General features: G+C 38.3%; 1 protein-coding gene across 2 annotated transcripts in view; it reads left to right on the forward strand.

Annotated features, from left to right (window-relative positions):
• Positions 1-12,873, forward strand: part of LOC122798485 (fibrillin-2-like) — a 1,115,712-nt gene that overhangs the window by 118,932 nt on the left and 983,907 nt on the right. For both annotated transcript variants that reach the window (XM_044067451.1, XM_044067452.1), the window contains exon 5: positions 4,950-5,072. In XM_044067451.1, coding sequence (XP_043923386.1) covers positions 4,950-5,072 — 123 coding nt within the window. The remainder of the gene's footprint in view (positions 1-4,949; positions 5,073-12,873) is intronic.

Consider the following 12,873-nt stretch of genomic DNA (forward strand, 5'->3'; position numbering starts at 1 on the left):
TGCAGAATGACTTTGGAGCTGTGGAGCCTGGCACTCAGCTACAACATCCAGTTACAGGCAATATTTGTACCAGGAAAAGAAAACTCTCTGGCGGATATGTTAAGCAGGACCACATCGGATGCCCACGAATGGCAGCTGCACCCGGACATCTTCAAGACCATCTCGAAGAAATGGGGAATGCCTCAGATAGATCTATTCGCATCCCCTCTCAATCACCAGCTCAAAAATTCTGCACAAGGACATTCCACCCACTAGCATGGAAAGTGGACTCACTCTCCTTCAGCTGGGAAGGCCTAACAGCATATGCATTCCCACCTCTTCCCTTGATACACAAAGTACTACTAAAAATCAAGGAAGAACGTCCAAGGATAATCCTGATAGCTCCAAACTGGCCAAGACAACACTGGTACCCACTGCTGAGGAGCATGTCTCGGAACAATATGTGGCCAATACCCCTGATGCCTTTGATGCTAACTCAGAACAACTACAGCACCATGCATCCAAACCTAAAAACGTTGCAACTGACTGCATGGAACATCACATAGCAGCTGCTAATCCAGAACTTTCACAAAGAGTTAAAGACATTATTCTTGAAGCACGCAGGCCTTCAACAAGAAGGAACTATGCTGGGAAATGGAAAAGGTTTGTCATTTGGAGTTCTGAAAGAGGAAAAGATGTATCAAACATAGATATGCCTAACATTCTGGAGTATCTGGCCGAACTACTTCATTCAGGCCTCTCCTACTCCTCCATCAAGATTCATGCATCAGCTATTTCAGCAGAATACAGCTTTGATCCACCTGTTTATTCACACCCTTTGCTCAGGCAGTTCCTCAGAGGAATCAAGAATGTAAAACCTCCAAGGAAACCACCATTGCCAGCTTGGGACTTAAACTTTGTGCTAGAAAAATTGACTCTATCACCCTTTGAACCAGCAGCAACAGCAGACCTACAACACCTGTCATGGAAAACTGCTTTCCTACTGGCAATTACTTCAGCGAGGAGGGTTTCAGAACTACAGGCCTTAATGGCAGTGCAACCCTTCCTAATCTTCCACCAAGATAGAGTGTCCATGAGGACTAATCCTACATTTATGCCTAAGGTGGTATCCAGAGTGTCTTTAAACCAGGCAATCCACCTACCTACCTTCTTTCCCAACCCACAAAACAGAGGGGAAAGAATTCTGCATACCTTGGATATACATAGACAGCTACGCTACTACTTGGACAGAACAAAAAATAGCAGAAAGACTGACCAACTTTTCGTAGCTTATGCAACAGGAAGGGAAGGAAAAGCTATCTCCAAACAGACAATCTCCAAATGGATAGGAAATTGCATATGATTCTGTTACTCCTTCCATGGAAAGCCAATTCCACAGAACATAAGACCTCATTCTACAAGGGCAACAGCCACTACCACAGCTTTCTTACGAGGAGTGGCTACCAAAGACATTATTGAGGCGGCTACTTGGACCTCCATGCATACATTTGCCAAGCATTATAATTTACCTCTATATTCCAGATCCCGAGCAGGGTTTGCCACTGCTGTACTGCAAGGGATCCTAAACACACCATAATCTACTTTTATCCTCCTCCCCTAGTTGGCTATGGTATTCTACCCAGTTGTTATGACTGCAGATGCATCCATGAAGGACATAGTACAGTTTTGTACCTACCATAAATGTAGATGTCCGAACTGGATAGCATCTGCAGTCAGGATTACCCTCCCTCCTTCCGCTCTGTGGTACTCCTAGGGTGTTTACCCTCCTAATAGCTAGCTAGTGGGGGGGAGTCTTTCATGGTGTATTTGTTTGTATTTATGTACATACATGCTTATTTTTGTGTTTACCTCTATCTTTTGGAAACATTGGCATCTATCCAAAATTTTTAGCCTTCTAGAGGGCTTCTGGCATCTGGGGCAAGAAACATTGAAGAAAATGGCGTCGGCTGATGCTTTTATACCCGAAGACCAACAGAGATGACGTCGGGTGAAGTGCGACATCAGCCGAAGCCGGACCCGGACTTTGGAATCCGGCCGACTGAAGGGCTGCCTGACGACAGGACAACCCTGTTGTTATGACTGCAGATGCTATCCAGTTCGGACATCTACATTTATGGTAGGTACAAAACTGTACTTTTTAGTTGTTAGATGACGTTGACCCTAAAACCCCACCAAGCATCTGTTCTGTCCTACAAATTATTGACACACTAGGTATGCCCTAGCAGATATTGACACGAGTTCCAAGTTTCATGACTTCTCTGAATTTTGTTAACTCAGTATCTTATTGGGTGTCTATTAAATGCAGAACAGTAAACTCCATAAACATTATACAAGCTTCTGTCTTACTAAACCTTACATAACCTGTGCAATTAAGCACAGTGCTCCACTACTGTGCATGTCAAACTATAATGCCTTCCTGTGTATCTGCTCCAGGGGTGTTCAGAGTACCCACAAATGCTCTCAGTGCCTGTGCAGCCAATGAGAATGCTCTGTTGGCAAGAATTCTACATTGAGTTGGCCACCATCACGACAGTTTGCAATGGAAAGGACAGCAGCTGACCCTGCATATCTTAGCATGTACAGTTTCTCATATGCATAATGTCAGTCATCTTTGGTGTACAAGTACACGGTGCTTGCTGTCTTTCCTGCATTTTCATCCCATGTCACCCTATAGAAACAAGCTCTGTGTGCCTGAATGTCCATTTGATAAAGCTATACTGAAGGTGGCCCTGCATTTCCTCTTTGAAGATACTCTAAAATATTTCTGCATCACAGTTGCTTTCATCACCATGTGCAAAGCACATACTGACCTATAAATCTCAAGTAACTGAGAAAACCTCTTGTGGATTAAGGTCATATCCACCAGCCTCTAATCATATATCCATCCATCCATAACCCCCCATTGTATTCCACAGATGAAAACTTAGTTGGCTGGCTCAGTTTCTTAGCATATTTTTTACTACAGTACTGCCCAGGACACTTTTTTTGTGCAACAAGTATAACACAATACTGCATGTTTAATTCAATGTATAGCATGTGGCAAAGTGAGAGATTTTGGATCACATGCACATTACATGCAAGACTTTAGGCATTATGCAATTACTAACAGCCATCAAACAGTGCTCTATAAAACATCTTAAACTATGTATAAAATACATTTTCATATAAGACTCTAAGAAGGACTAGCATTAAAAGTATCTCTAAGGGCCAGTCGGGAAAGATATTCTGACACTTCCTTATCTGTTATTCTCTCTCTCTCTCTCTCTCTCTCTCTCTCTATTCTGTAATCAAAATTACTCTGTCCATGAAGAATGAAAAAGCAAATTTCACAAGGTGTTATCTCTAGGCCAATAAGGATGATTCCTTTTAGCTGAATTCCAGTCAGATTGGGAGTATGTAGCTTGCAAAAAAGAGGGCTGAAGAGGAATGATTGTTGTATGCTTGTGTGGTGAAAACTATTCCTCCAGTAAAGGACTGATTATTTATATAATTAAGTGGTTTAGAAATCAGTAGAGCTGCCATTTTGAGAAAGGATGACTGATATCACTGCGTGAGGGACGCATTATCAGGTGACTCTTCAGGAATTTTTGATAGACGTCTGCATCAGAGAGCTGTGTAGAGGATGTGCACAAAAGAACCATTGTGAAGGGTCACATCCACCTTTAATATGTTCTCAAAGGTGACTGAAACAATTCACATTCTTCCATTTCTGATTAAGCAGTTATGGGAGGAAAGTTGAGACGTGAGCGAGTTGCATCTGCCTGAGCCAAAATGTCAAACATAGGACTAAAACCAGTCAGGAGACATAGTGAGGTACTTTATGGAGACATGCTAGAGAACATGGTGAGAGCACTGAACAACAGGCACAGGGTTAGGGTCCTGAGCATCATAAAGCTTTGCAATAGTTATAAACTGGAGCTTTGTCCCTACAAAATACTTATTTCACTTTTTAAATCGTTTACCAGCACAGATTGTTTTTCTTTTTGTTAAATAATAACATGCTTCACTTTGCCTCAGCAGCTGGCAACATTGCTAATCAAAGGTTAGTGACCATGATGTTTTAAAGAAATATACTTTTATTATCCAAACACCAGAACAGAGAAGATAAAGTCACTGTCCATTGGTCAGGGATGCTGTTTTGAAATGATGAGTGTGGGTGCACTCCTGCTGAATTCTTCTTTAGAAATGTCTAGTGAATTTGCAGCAGCAGACAGCTTTTAAAAGATACAGAAGTTAAGCAGTAGAGGTTAAATCAATCCATGCATTATTACAGAAGCACAGATTAGATAGCACAAGTTAAATCAATCTCTGTGTTATTATTTTATATATCCATGCACATATTTGTATCTGGGGGTATGGGAAGTAAAACCTCCATGTCTTTTTTTTTTTTTTTTTTATATTACTGATTGCAAAAATAAAAAAAATCCTTTTGCCAGTGGTTTATTTTTGCTTCATTTTTCCTATTCATTTTTTCATAAAGTGAACATTCTGGCAACAGTGAAATTACTATCAAAGTAACAGAAGATCAAGGATTAACAACACATTCGTGCATATACAGATTCACACAAACACAAACATATATAAACCACACAAACACAATCATATATAAACCACACAAAGACAGACAAACATATATAAACCACACAAACACAGACAAACGTATATAAACTTTTGAGCTGGGATTAAGGCAGTCAGCTGTGAGTATATAATTTTAGTAAACTTAACAGTGAGTCTCACAACCTGTGCTCATATACCATATGAAACAGAATTCACTTCACTTAGAGAGATTAAATGTCAAAGTTAATCTGTAAACATGCCCATTTGTACTTCGTGGATCATAATAAATTTAACAAATGTTACATAAATAAATGGACTTTAAGTTTTTATCCAATATAGCCAGCAGTATAGTTAATGAATGACATTCTTCTAAACTGTGTCTGTTATTTCAGATGTGGATGAATGTATATTTGAAAAGAATCCCTGTGGACTGCATATGAACTGCACCAACACCCTGGGCTCTTTCCTGTGTCAGTGTGAACGCGGTTTTGTCATGGGAGTAAAGGGATGTGAAGGTAAGTAGAACAAACACCTTCTCTAAATGGATATGTTAGGATTTATGTTACTAAAAACAAATATAACTATACTGTATTTTCAAAGCTGATTCGTACTGTTATGGCTGAGGCAGAGTTAAAGAGGTATATTACCAAAGTAACCATTAGTACTTTCCTCTTCAGAGAGTGTGGACCCAGGATATTATGCTAGCAGTATTTCAGTAATCGGCACCAAGCTGGATATTCTTGAAAATAAGAAAGAATCAGTGCAGGTTTCTTAAAGGAATCTGTAGCAAAATGCCATATATGGATGTGAATTACACTGGCTTCACTTGTGCCTGGCATGGGCTGGTCATGATGGCAAAGGCTAAGTGGCCAGACTTCATGACTGCATTCTAGTCAAGCAAACACTAAAGAAAGGTTTACTGCTATTATATCATGACTTTTATTTGTTTTATTGTCTATATGTCTGTAATATTTTATTTATTTATCTTGTTGTGGTAGCCAACATAAAGAAATATAATTCATAACCTAAAAATGTTCATATGTAAAATTCTAACTGATTTAATATTATAATGTAATGTAAACTCATTCTAAATATTGTTCATAGTAAATTTTATGTAAGAAATGCTAGATCCCTCATCCTTAGTAGACACGCTCACAAACACACACAAGACACTCACACACACACACACACACACACACACACACACACACACACACACACACACACACACACACACACACACACACACACACACAAAAAACAAATGCACATGCAAACATACTGACTCGCCCAACGGCCATTCACACACAGACACTCCTGGATCTACTTGTATCCTGTACCACTACTGTTGCACTCACAGTGACATATGGATATACTCATAACCCTGTAACAGTACTGTCACACTCACAGTGACACACATATCTACTCATACCCTGCACCAGGATTGTCACATTCACAGTGACATATGTTACTACTCATACCCTGTACCACTACTGTTGCACTCACAGTGAAATACAGATCTACACATACCCTGTACCACTACTGTCACACTCCGTGACATATGGATCTACTTTTACCCTGTGACAGTACTGTCACACTCACAGTTATACACATATTTACTCATACCCTGCACCACTACTGTCACATTCACAGTGACATATGGATCTACTCATACCCTGTACCAGTAATGTTGCACTCACAGTGACCTATGGATCTACTCGTACCCTGCACCACTACAGTCACACTCACAGTGGCATACAGATATACTCATACACTGTATGAGTAATGTTGCACTCACAGTGACCTATGGATCTACTCGTACCCTGTACCATTACAGTCACACTCACAGTGGCATACAGATATACTCATACCCTGTACCAGTAATGTTGCACTCACAGTGACCTATGGATCTACTCGTACCCTGCACCACTACAGTCACACTCACAGTGGCATACAGATATACTCATACACTGTATGAGTAATGTTGCACTCACAGTAACATATGGATCTACTTGTACCACTACTGTTGTGCTCACAGTGACACACAGACATTCACATATTTGTACTCGTATACTACCATTCACGCACAACATGACTTAACTATATTGGTCATCTATGTGGACTGCAACAGCTCCAATTCTCCATGAATAGAATAATATTGACAGGCGCGTAGGTGTGCACTGCAAGAATGCCAGGCACACTTATGCCTTTGGATTCCTTCTCTACCCAGCACTAAAAGTAGTTCAGGTATCTATGAATCCCATACTATGCAACTTCTCTAAATGGGCAGTGAGCCAGGATGGTCATTTACACAGGCCCCCCTCCCACGGATTACCACATTAGCAGGTGTACCTCCAAATCACACTACCTAAAGCACTCCTAGGCATTGGGGTGGGGACACTATGAAATTAGAGCAGTCTTGTGAACTATGCAAAATAGCTTGCACCAATCTTTTATACTTCTCATGCCAGCTGTGAATACTGTTCAGTAAACAGCCAATATGATAAACAGCAAGTAATAATCAGTAATGTTTTCTCTTATATATATGGTATATGTAATGTAAAAAGTCTGCTACCACTTCACGAAATGCTAATTTGATAAATAATACAAGAAATGAGTCTAAAGTTAGTGTCATTTGTTACCTGTGCAAAATAAACACTCCAAACATAATAAGATATACGCATGTTTTTATTCTATAAGAAACAAACAATCTCCGTGGTGTCCATCGAAGTATCACAAACCCAGTATGTCAATATACTGGGTCCAAAAACAAATAATGAGGAAATGTCTCTGTGTGGAAGATTTAAGATTCCCTAGAGTTCAGGCATATAATAAAAAACAGACTGAGAATATCCCACCTAATAACCAGTGGTAGAAGTACTTTCTTTAAAAACTTTCCAAAGTATAAATCCACTAATGAAAGTAAGGAAGCAGAAGCTACTTCAAGTTAAATCTTCTTTGTTAAAAACACACAAACAAGCAATCCAAATACTACTTTAAAAACAGAATGTTGTTGTTGTTTGTCTTTCGGCTTTTTCCCGGTAAGGGGTCGTCAAAGCGGAACTCCGGCCTGCTAATGATTGGCAGTAGATTTTTTTATGAAACGCCGAGGTGCCAGCTCGACACCCAACCTTCAATGAAGGCATGCCCATTTATGCACACATGTCTTTCAAATGCTACCCAACCACGGGGAGGACATGCAGACTCCACACAGAAGGCACTCCCAAGCCGAGAATCGAACGGGAGAACCTCTTGCTGTGAGGTAACAACGCTACCGCCATACCACCGCAGCTACTTTAAAAGTGCAGAAACCCACCATTCCATTTATGTACCTGTTTAAAAGCATGGGAGTGGTTTACTAGGGTAGATGTGTTGTAAAATACAATTAGCACGTTTACTTGCTGATACTCCTTCCCCCATACACCAGTGTGATATTCGAAACAGTGCTGCCCTGCTTCAAGCTCTGTGATTCCAAGATATGCAGGATATGTTAAATTAAACTAAATAAAAAGTTAAACTAAAAATTACACTCTAATAATTGCTTAAACTTCCTGAAAGCATTTCGTTGTAGTATCAAAAAACAAAAAGTTAACACAAGTCTTCAAAATTTCTTGGAAATCTTTTCTAACAACATTCAGAAACCTTTTTAACATAGATCGCTTTCGTCTATTAGAACTTCTTTAGATTTTTGTGTTGAGCAGGAAAATCAACTAAAAATTAAAAGTTAAATAACAATATATAACACTACATTTCATCGGGCTAAAACAGTAAATATTGCTTAAGAAAATTTAGCACAAGAAGCAAATCAAACATAAAAACCTATCAAACATTTGAGTGTATGTGTGTGTGTGTATATATATATATATATATATATATATATATATATATATATATACATACACACACACACACACACACACACACACACACACACACACACACACACACACACACACACACACAGACACTGGAGTAAAATGCCAGGTTTTTGTGATATAAAAAATGAGAGCACATTAAATCATTTCAAAGCTTTTCCCACCCTTAATGTAACCTATAACCTGTACAATTCAATTGAAAAACAAACAAATCTGTTATTTATTTATGTATTTATTTATATTTGTTTATCAGGAAATTCCAACTGGACACAGGTCCTTTTTCAGCGGAGGCCCGGGGAGAAAATCTCCACAGAACAATAAATGAGCAGCAGAGTACATGAAGAACAATTGAATATACATAAATAGCAAATACATACTTCAGAAAATCATTAGATATACATACAATGTGAAACATAGTAATGAACAGATATAGCAATATCTAGCTAGAGGCTAGGAATAAAGGTAGGATGTATATACAGATAGTACTAAGCTCAAACAGATACTGTTCCAAACAAATCTGTTAGGGGAAAAATATAAAAAATAAAAAAAAAAACACAATAAGCTGGTTGCTTAAGTATTCACACCCTTAAACTAATACTTTGTTGAAGCACCTTTTGCTTTAATTACAGCATTCAGTCTTCTTGGGTACACACCTGCCATCAATTAAAGAGATTCTGATTAACCCCAAATAAAGTTTAGCTGTCCTAGTAGGATTTTCTTGACATTTACTCAGTTGCCTGCTACAGCAAAAGCCATGGTTCGCAGAGGACTTACAAAGCATCAAAGAGATCTCATTGTTGAAAGGTATCAGTCAGGAGAAGGGTACAAAAAAATTTACACAGGATTAGATATACCAATGAGCACAGTAAAGACAGTCATCAAAAAGTGGAGAAAATATGGAACAACAGTGACATTGCAAAGAACTCAATGTCCCTCAAAAATTGATGAAAATACGAAATGAAAACTGTTCAGAAAAGCTGCCAAGAGGCCTACAGCAACACTGAAGGAGCCGCAGGAATTTCTGGCAAGTACTGGTTGTGTACTACATGTAATCTTCCATATTCTCCATATGTCTGGCCTATGAGGTAGGGTTGCAAGATAGAAGCCTTTTCTTACACAGAAAAACATCCAGGCCTAACTAAAATTTGCAAAACAATACATCAAGTCTACCAAAAGCATGTGGGAAAATGTGTTATGGTCTGATGATACCAAGGTTGAACTTTTTTGGCCATGATTCTAAAAGGTACGTTTGGTGCAAAAACAACACTTTGCATCACCAAAAGAAAACCATCCCCACGGTGAAGCATGGTGGTGGCAGTATAATGCTTTGGGGTTGCTTTTCTTCAGCTGGAACTAGGGCTTAAGTCAAGGTGGAGGGAATTATGAACAGTTCCAAATACTAGTCACTTTTGGCCCAAAATCTTCAGGTGTCTGCTAGAAAGCTGAAGATAAAGAGGAATTTCACCTTTCAACACAATGACCCCAAGAATACATCCAAATGAACAGAAGAATGGCTTCACCAGAAGAAAATTAGTTTTGGAATGGCCCAGCCAGAGCCCAAACCTAAATCCAATAGAACATCTGGGGGTGACCTGAAGAGGGCTGTGCACAAGAGATGCCCTTGCAATCTGACATATTTGGAGCACTTTTGCAAGGAAGAGTGGGCAAATATTGTCAAGTCAAATGTGCCATGGACTCCTATCCAAGAAGACTGAATGCTGTAATTAAATCAAAAGGTGCTTCAACAAAGTATTAGTTTAAGGGTGTGCATACTTATACAATCATACTTATACAACCAGCTTATTGTACGTTTTTTATTTTTTTATATTTTTTCTCTTACAGATTTGATTGTTTTTCAATCGAATTATAATACACTCAGAAATCTATAATGTGTGTGTATATATATATATATATATATATATATATATATATATATATATATGAAAAATCTAGTGGAAAAACTGTTTTTCATGCTCATAGCAGTGACATTTGCTCAAGTCTGCAAACCCTAGGAAAAAATTTGTAAACAGGACCCCATTTAAAATTTATAAATGTTATATTATTGGAGCCAATGTAAACATGTAGTATATCTGCCACTAATACTCAATATGTGTCTTGTTTAGCTCAAACACTGGGCATTAAAAAGTTACAACCTAAAAAGGCTAAACTGTCATGAAAACCATGCATGTGGCATAAGGAATCTTGCTCTGTTGTTTATTAAAAAAAATTAATATTGGTCTACCATTTAAAATATTCAGAAGTTAACCTATCTGAGCCAGCTAAAATAGTAGCATTCAACCCCTCACTAATATGAGTGTATCTGTTAAAGCTGTCAATGTTTGCACTAAAATGTTATAGACAAGAATTAATAAAATGTCACGACATCTGCAGAATATGCACATACTGCTCTAATGCAGTTGTACGGTAATCAAAAGTCCTAGTTATAAAAAAAATGTGAGAAAGTGCCTTATGAATGTGCCTTGATTCTAATAACAGTGCAAAATGAAGATATAATCAAAATAAACTGTGATGCCCATGCACTGGCCCAGCAATCAAGGAGCCTCAATCCTCACCACTAACACCAGTGAGGGGCGTCCACATTGGGAAGGATAACAAATACACACACAGTAAAGTAAGGGTTCCCACAGAGATCACAGTCAGTCTGGGGCTGGTTTCTCCCTTTCTCTCCAGATCCCCAATAAGACTCCTCACTGGCACAGTTATAGGGTCCAGATCTCAGCCTAGTGGGCAAGCTAAAGCCTCCAGCACCCTCTCTGTCCAACCAGTGCTTCGTGTCCCTGCCTAAGTAACTGACACACACACACACACACGCACACACACACACACACACACACACACACACACACACACACACACACACACACACACACACACTTTGATATATGAGTTATATACAAACACACAGACACTTCTGGGGAAAGCTGGCACAGATTCTCTAGCTGTGCCCCCTTTCTGCCCAGTCTAAAAAGTAGTAGCAGCTGCTACCACCCACTAATATCAGCTACTAAAAAGGCCCTTAACAAAGGGTGTCCAATTATTACTGTTCAATATTATTATCCAAATGGTAAGTGTAACTGAACAGCAAGGCTTATTGGAGTGGCTTAGTACAGTATCACTATATACATGCAATGTACTATAGAGCTTAAATTATCTCTAAATAAAACAGCCACAGTTGACAGGTTTAAAAATATTTAATAGAAAATAATAAAGAACACAAGATAATACTTCTTACTACACATTGCTAGTCAAGAATTCAGAGATCACAGAGAAATACTTAAAATAATACAGTAGAGAAGTTCTGACATCAATACAGAAAAAATACTAATTTAATCTTCCTATTTCCTAGCTATATCTAAGAGAGACACTGAAGTCTAAGATCCTACTTACATACAGACAAAGGCAGAGTGCTGGTGAGCTGGATGTTCTCAAGATAAATGCAAAATGATCTGAGTCTCTCTGTCCCTAAATTGATAGCACAGTGCTACTGACTCATTTCAGATTACATCATTTTTTCACTGGTTCCCAGGCTAACTGAAACTCAGAGGTTAATATCCCATTTGATCTTGCAGCTGGTCAGGAAGCCAGAGCAATAAAATAAATTATACATGTAAATTCTAGCCATTAACTCTGGCCTCAAAACAAGAAAAAATCCTTTATTTAGACATCTTGGCTCAGTGTTTTGACATCAAACAATTGCACAGTGCTTGACTTATCAGCTTTCCTCCAGCAAAGTGCAATGTGGTTACATTTTTGAATTTCAACATTTAACAGCATTTTCATCCATTTAAGAGAACAAGCCTGTATCTTATACTAATATTTACAAATGACATAATTATCTACAAATTCTCTCTAGCTAGGCCAGCAGCCTTCACATATCTTCACATAAACATTTAAATATTTAAAAAATGGTTATTATAAACAGATAAATATTTGTATACAAATGTATCTGCTAAAGCAAAATCAATAGTTAATAAACCATTATCATAATATTAAATTTTAAATTTGCATTTACAAAGTTAATAGTTAATAAAATTGTTGATAATTGCAAATAAATAAATACAATTCATACCTTCAATCTTGTAAACAACTGGGCAACATCTTTAGCTCTAGTACACTTTTCAGTAAGCAATAATAGTTTAGTCCAGGCTTTCTAAAAGTTCAGTGAGGTCTACATGATCAAGTGTTTGAAACTTAAACCCAAAGTGTCTTCAGTGGAGTTGAAGGTGTCTGGCTAGGGCATTGTTTCTACATTTAGACTGGATCTTGGATAGATGACACAAAGTCCTTTGTTTCAGTTTATTAATAGTCTTTCCAACATAAAATGCATCACATCCATTACAACTAGCCTGTAAACAACAGTTTCTTTCACATTTTTTTCATTTTCCTTTCCTGTGGTTTAGGTTTTCCTTCTGCAAAACTC

Source organism: Protopterus annectens, chromosome 3.part1, assembly GCF_019279795.1.
Source record: "Protopterus annectens isolate FY-2018-M chromosome 3.part1, PAN1.0, whole genome shotgun sequence".
NCBI lineage: Eukaryota > Metazoa > Chordata > Ceratodontiformes > Protopteridae > Protopterus > Protopterus annectens.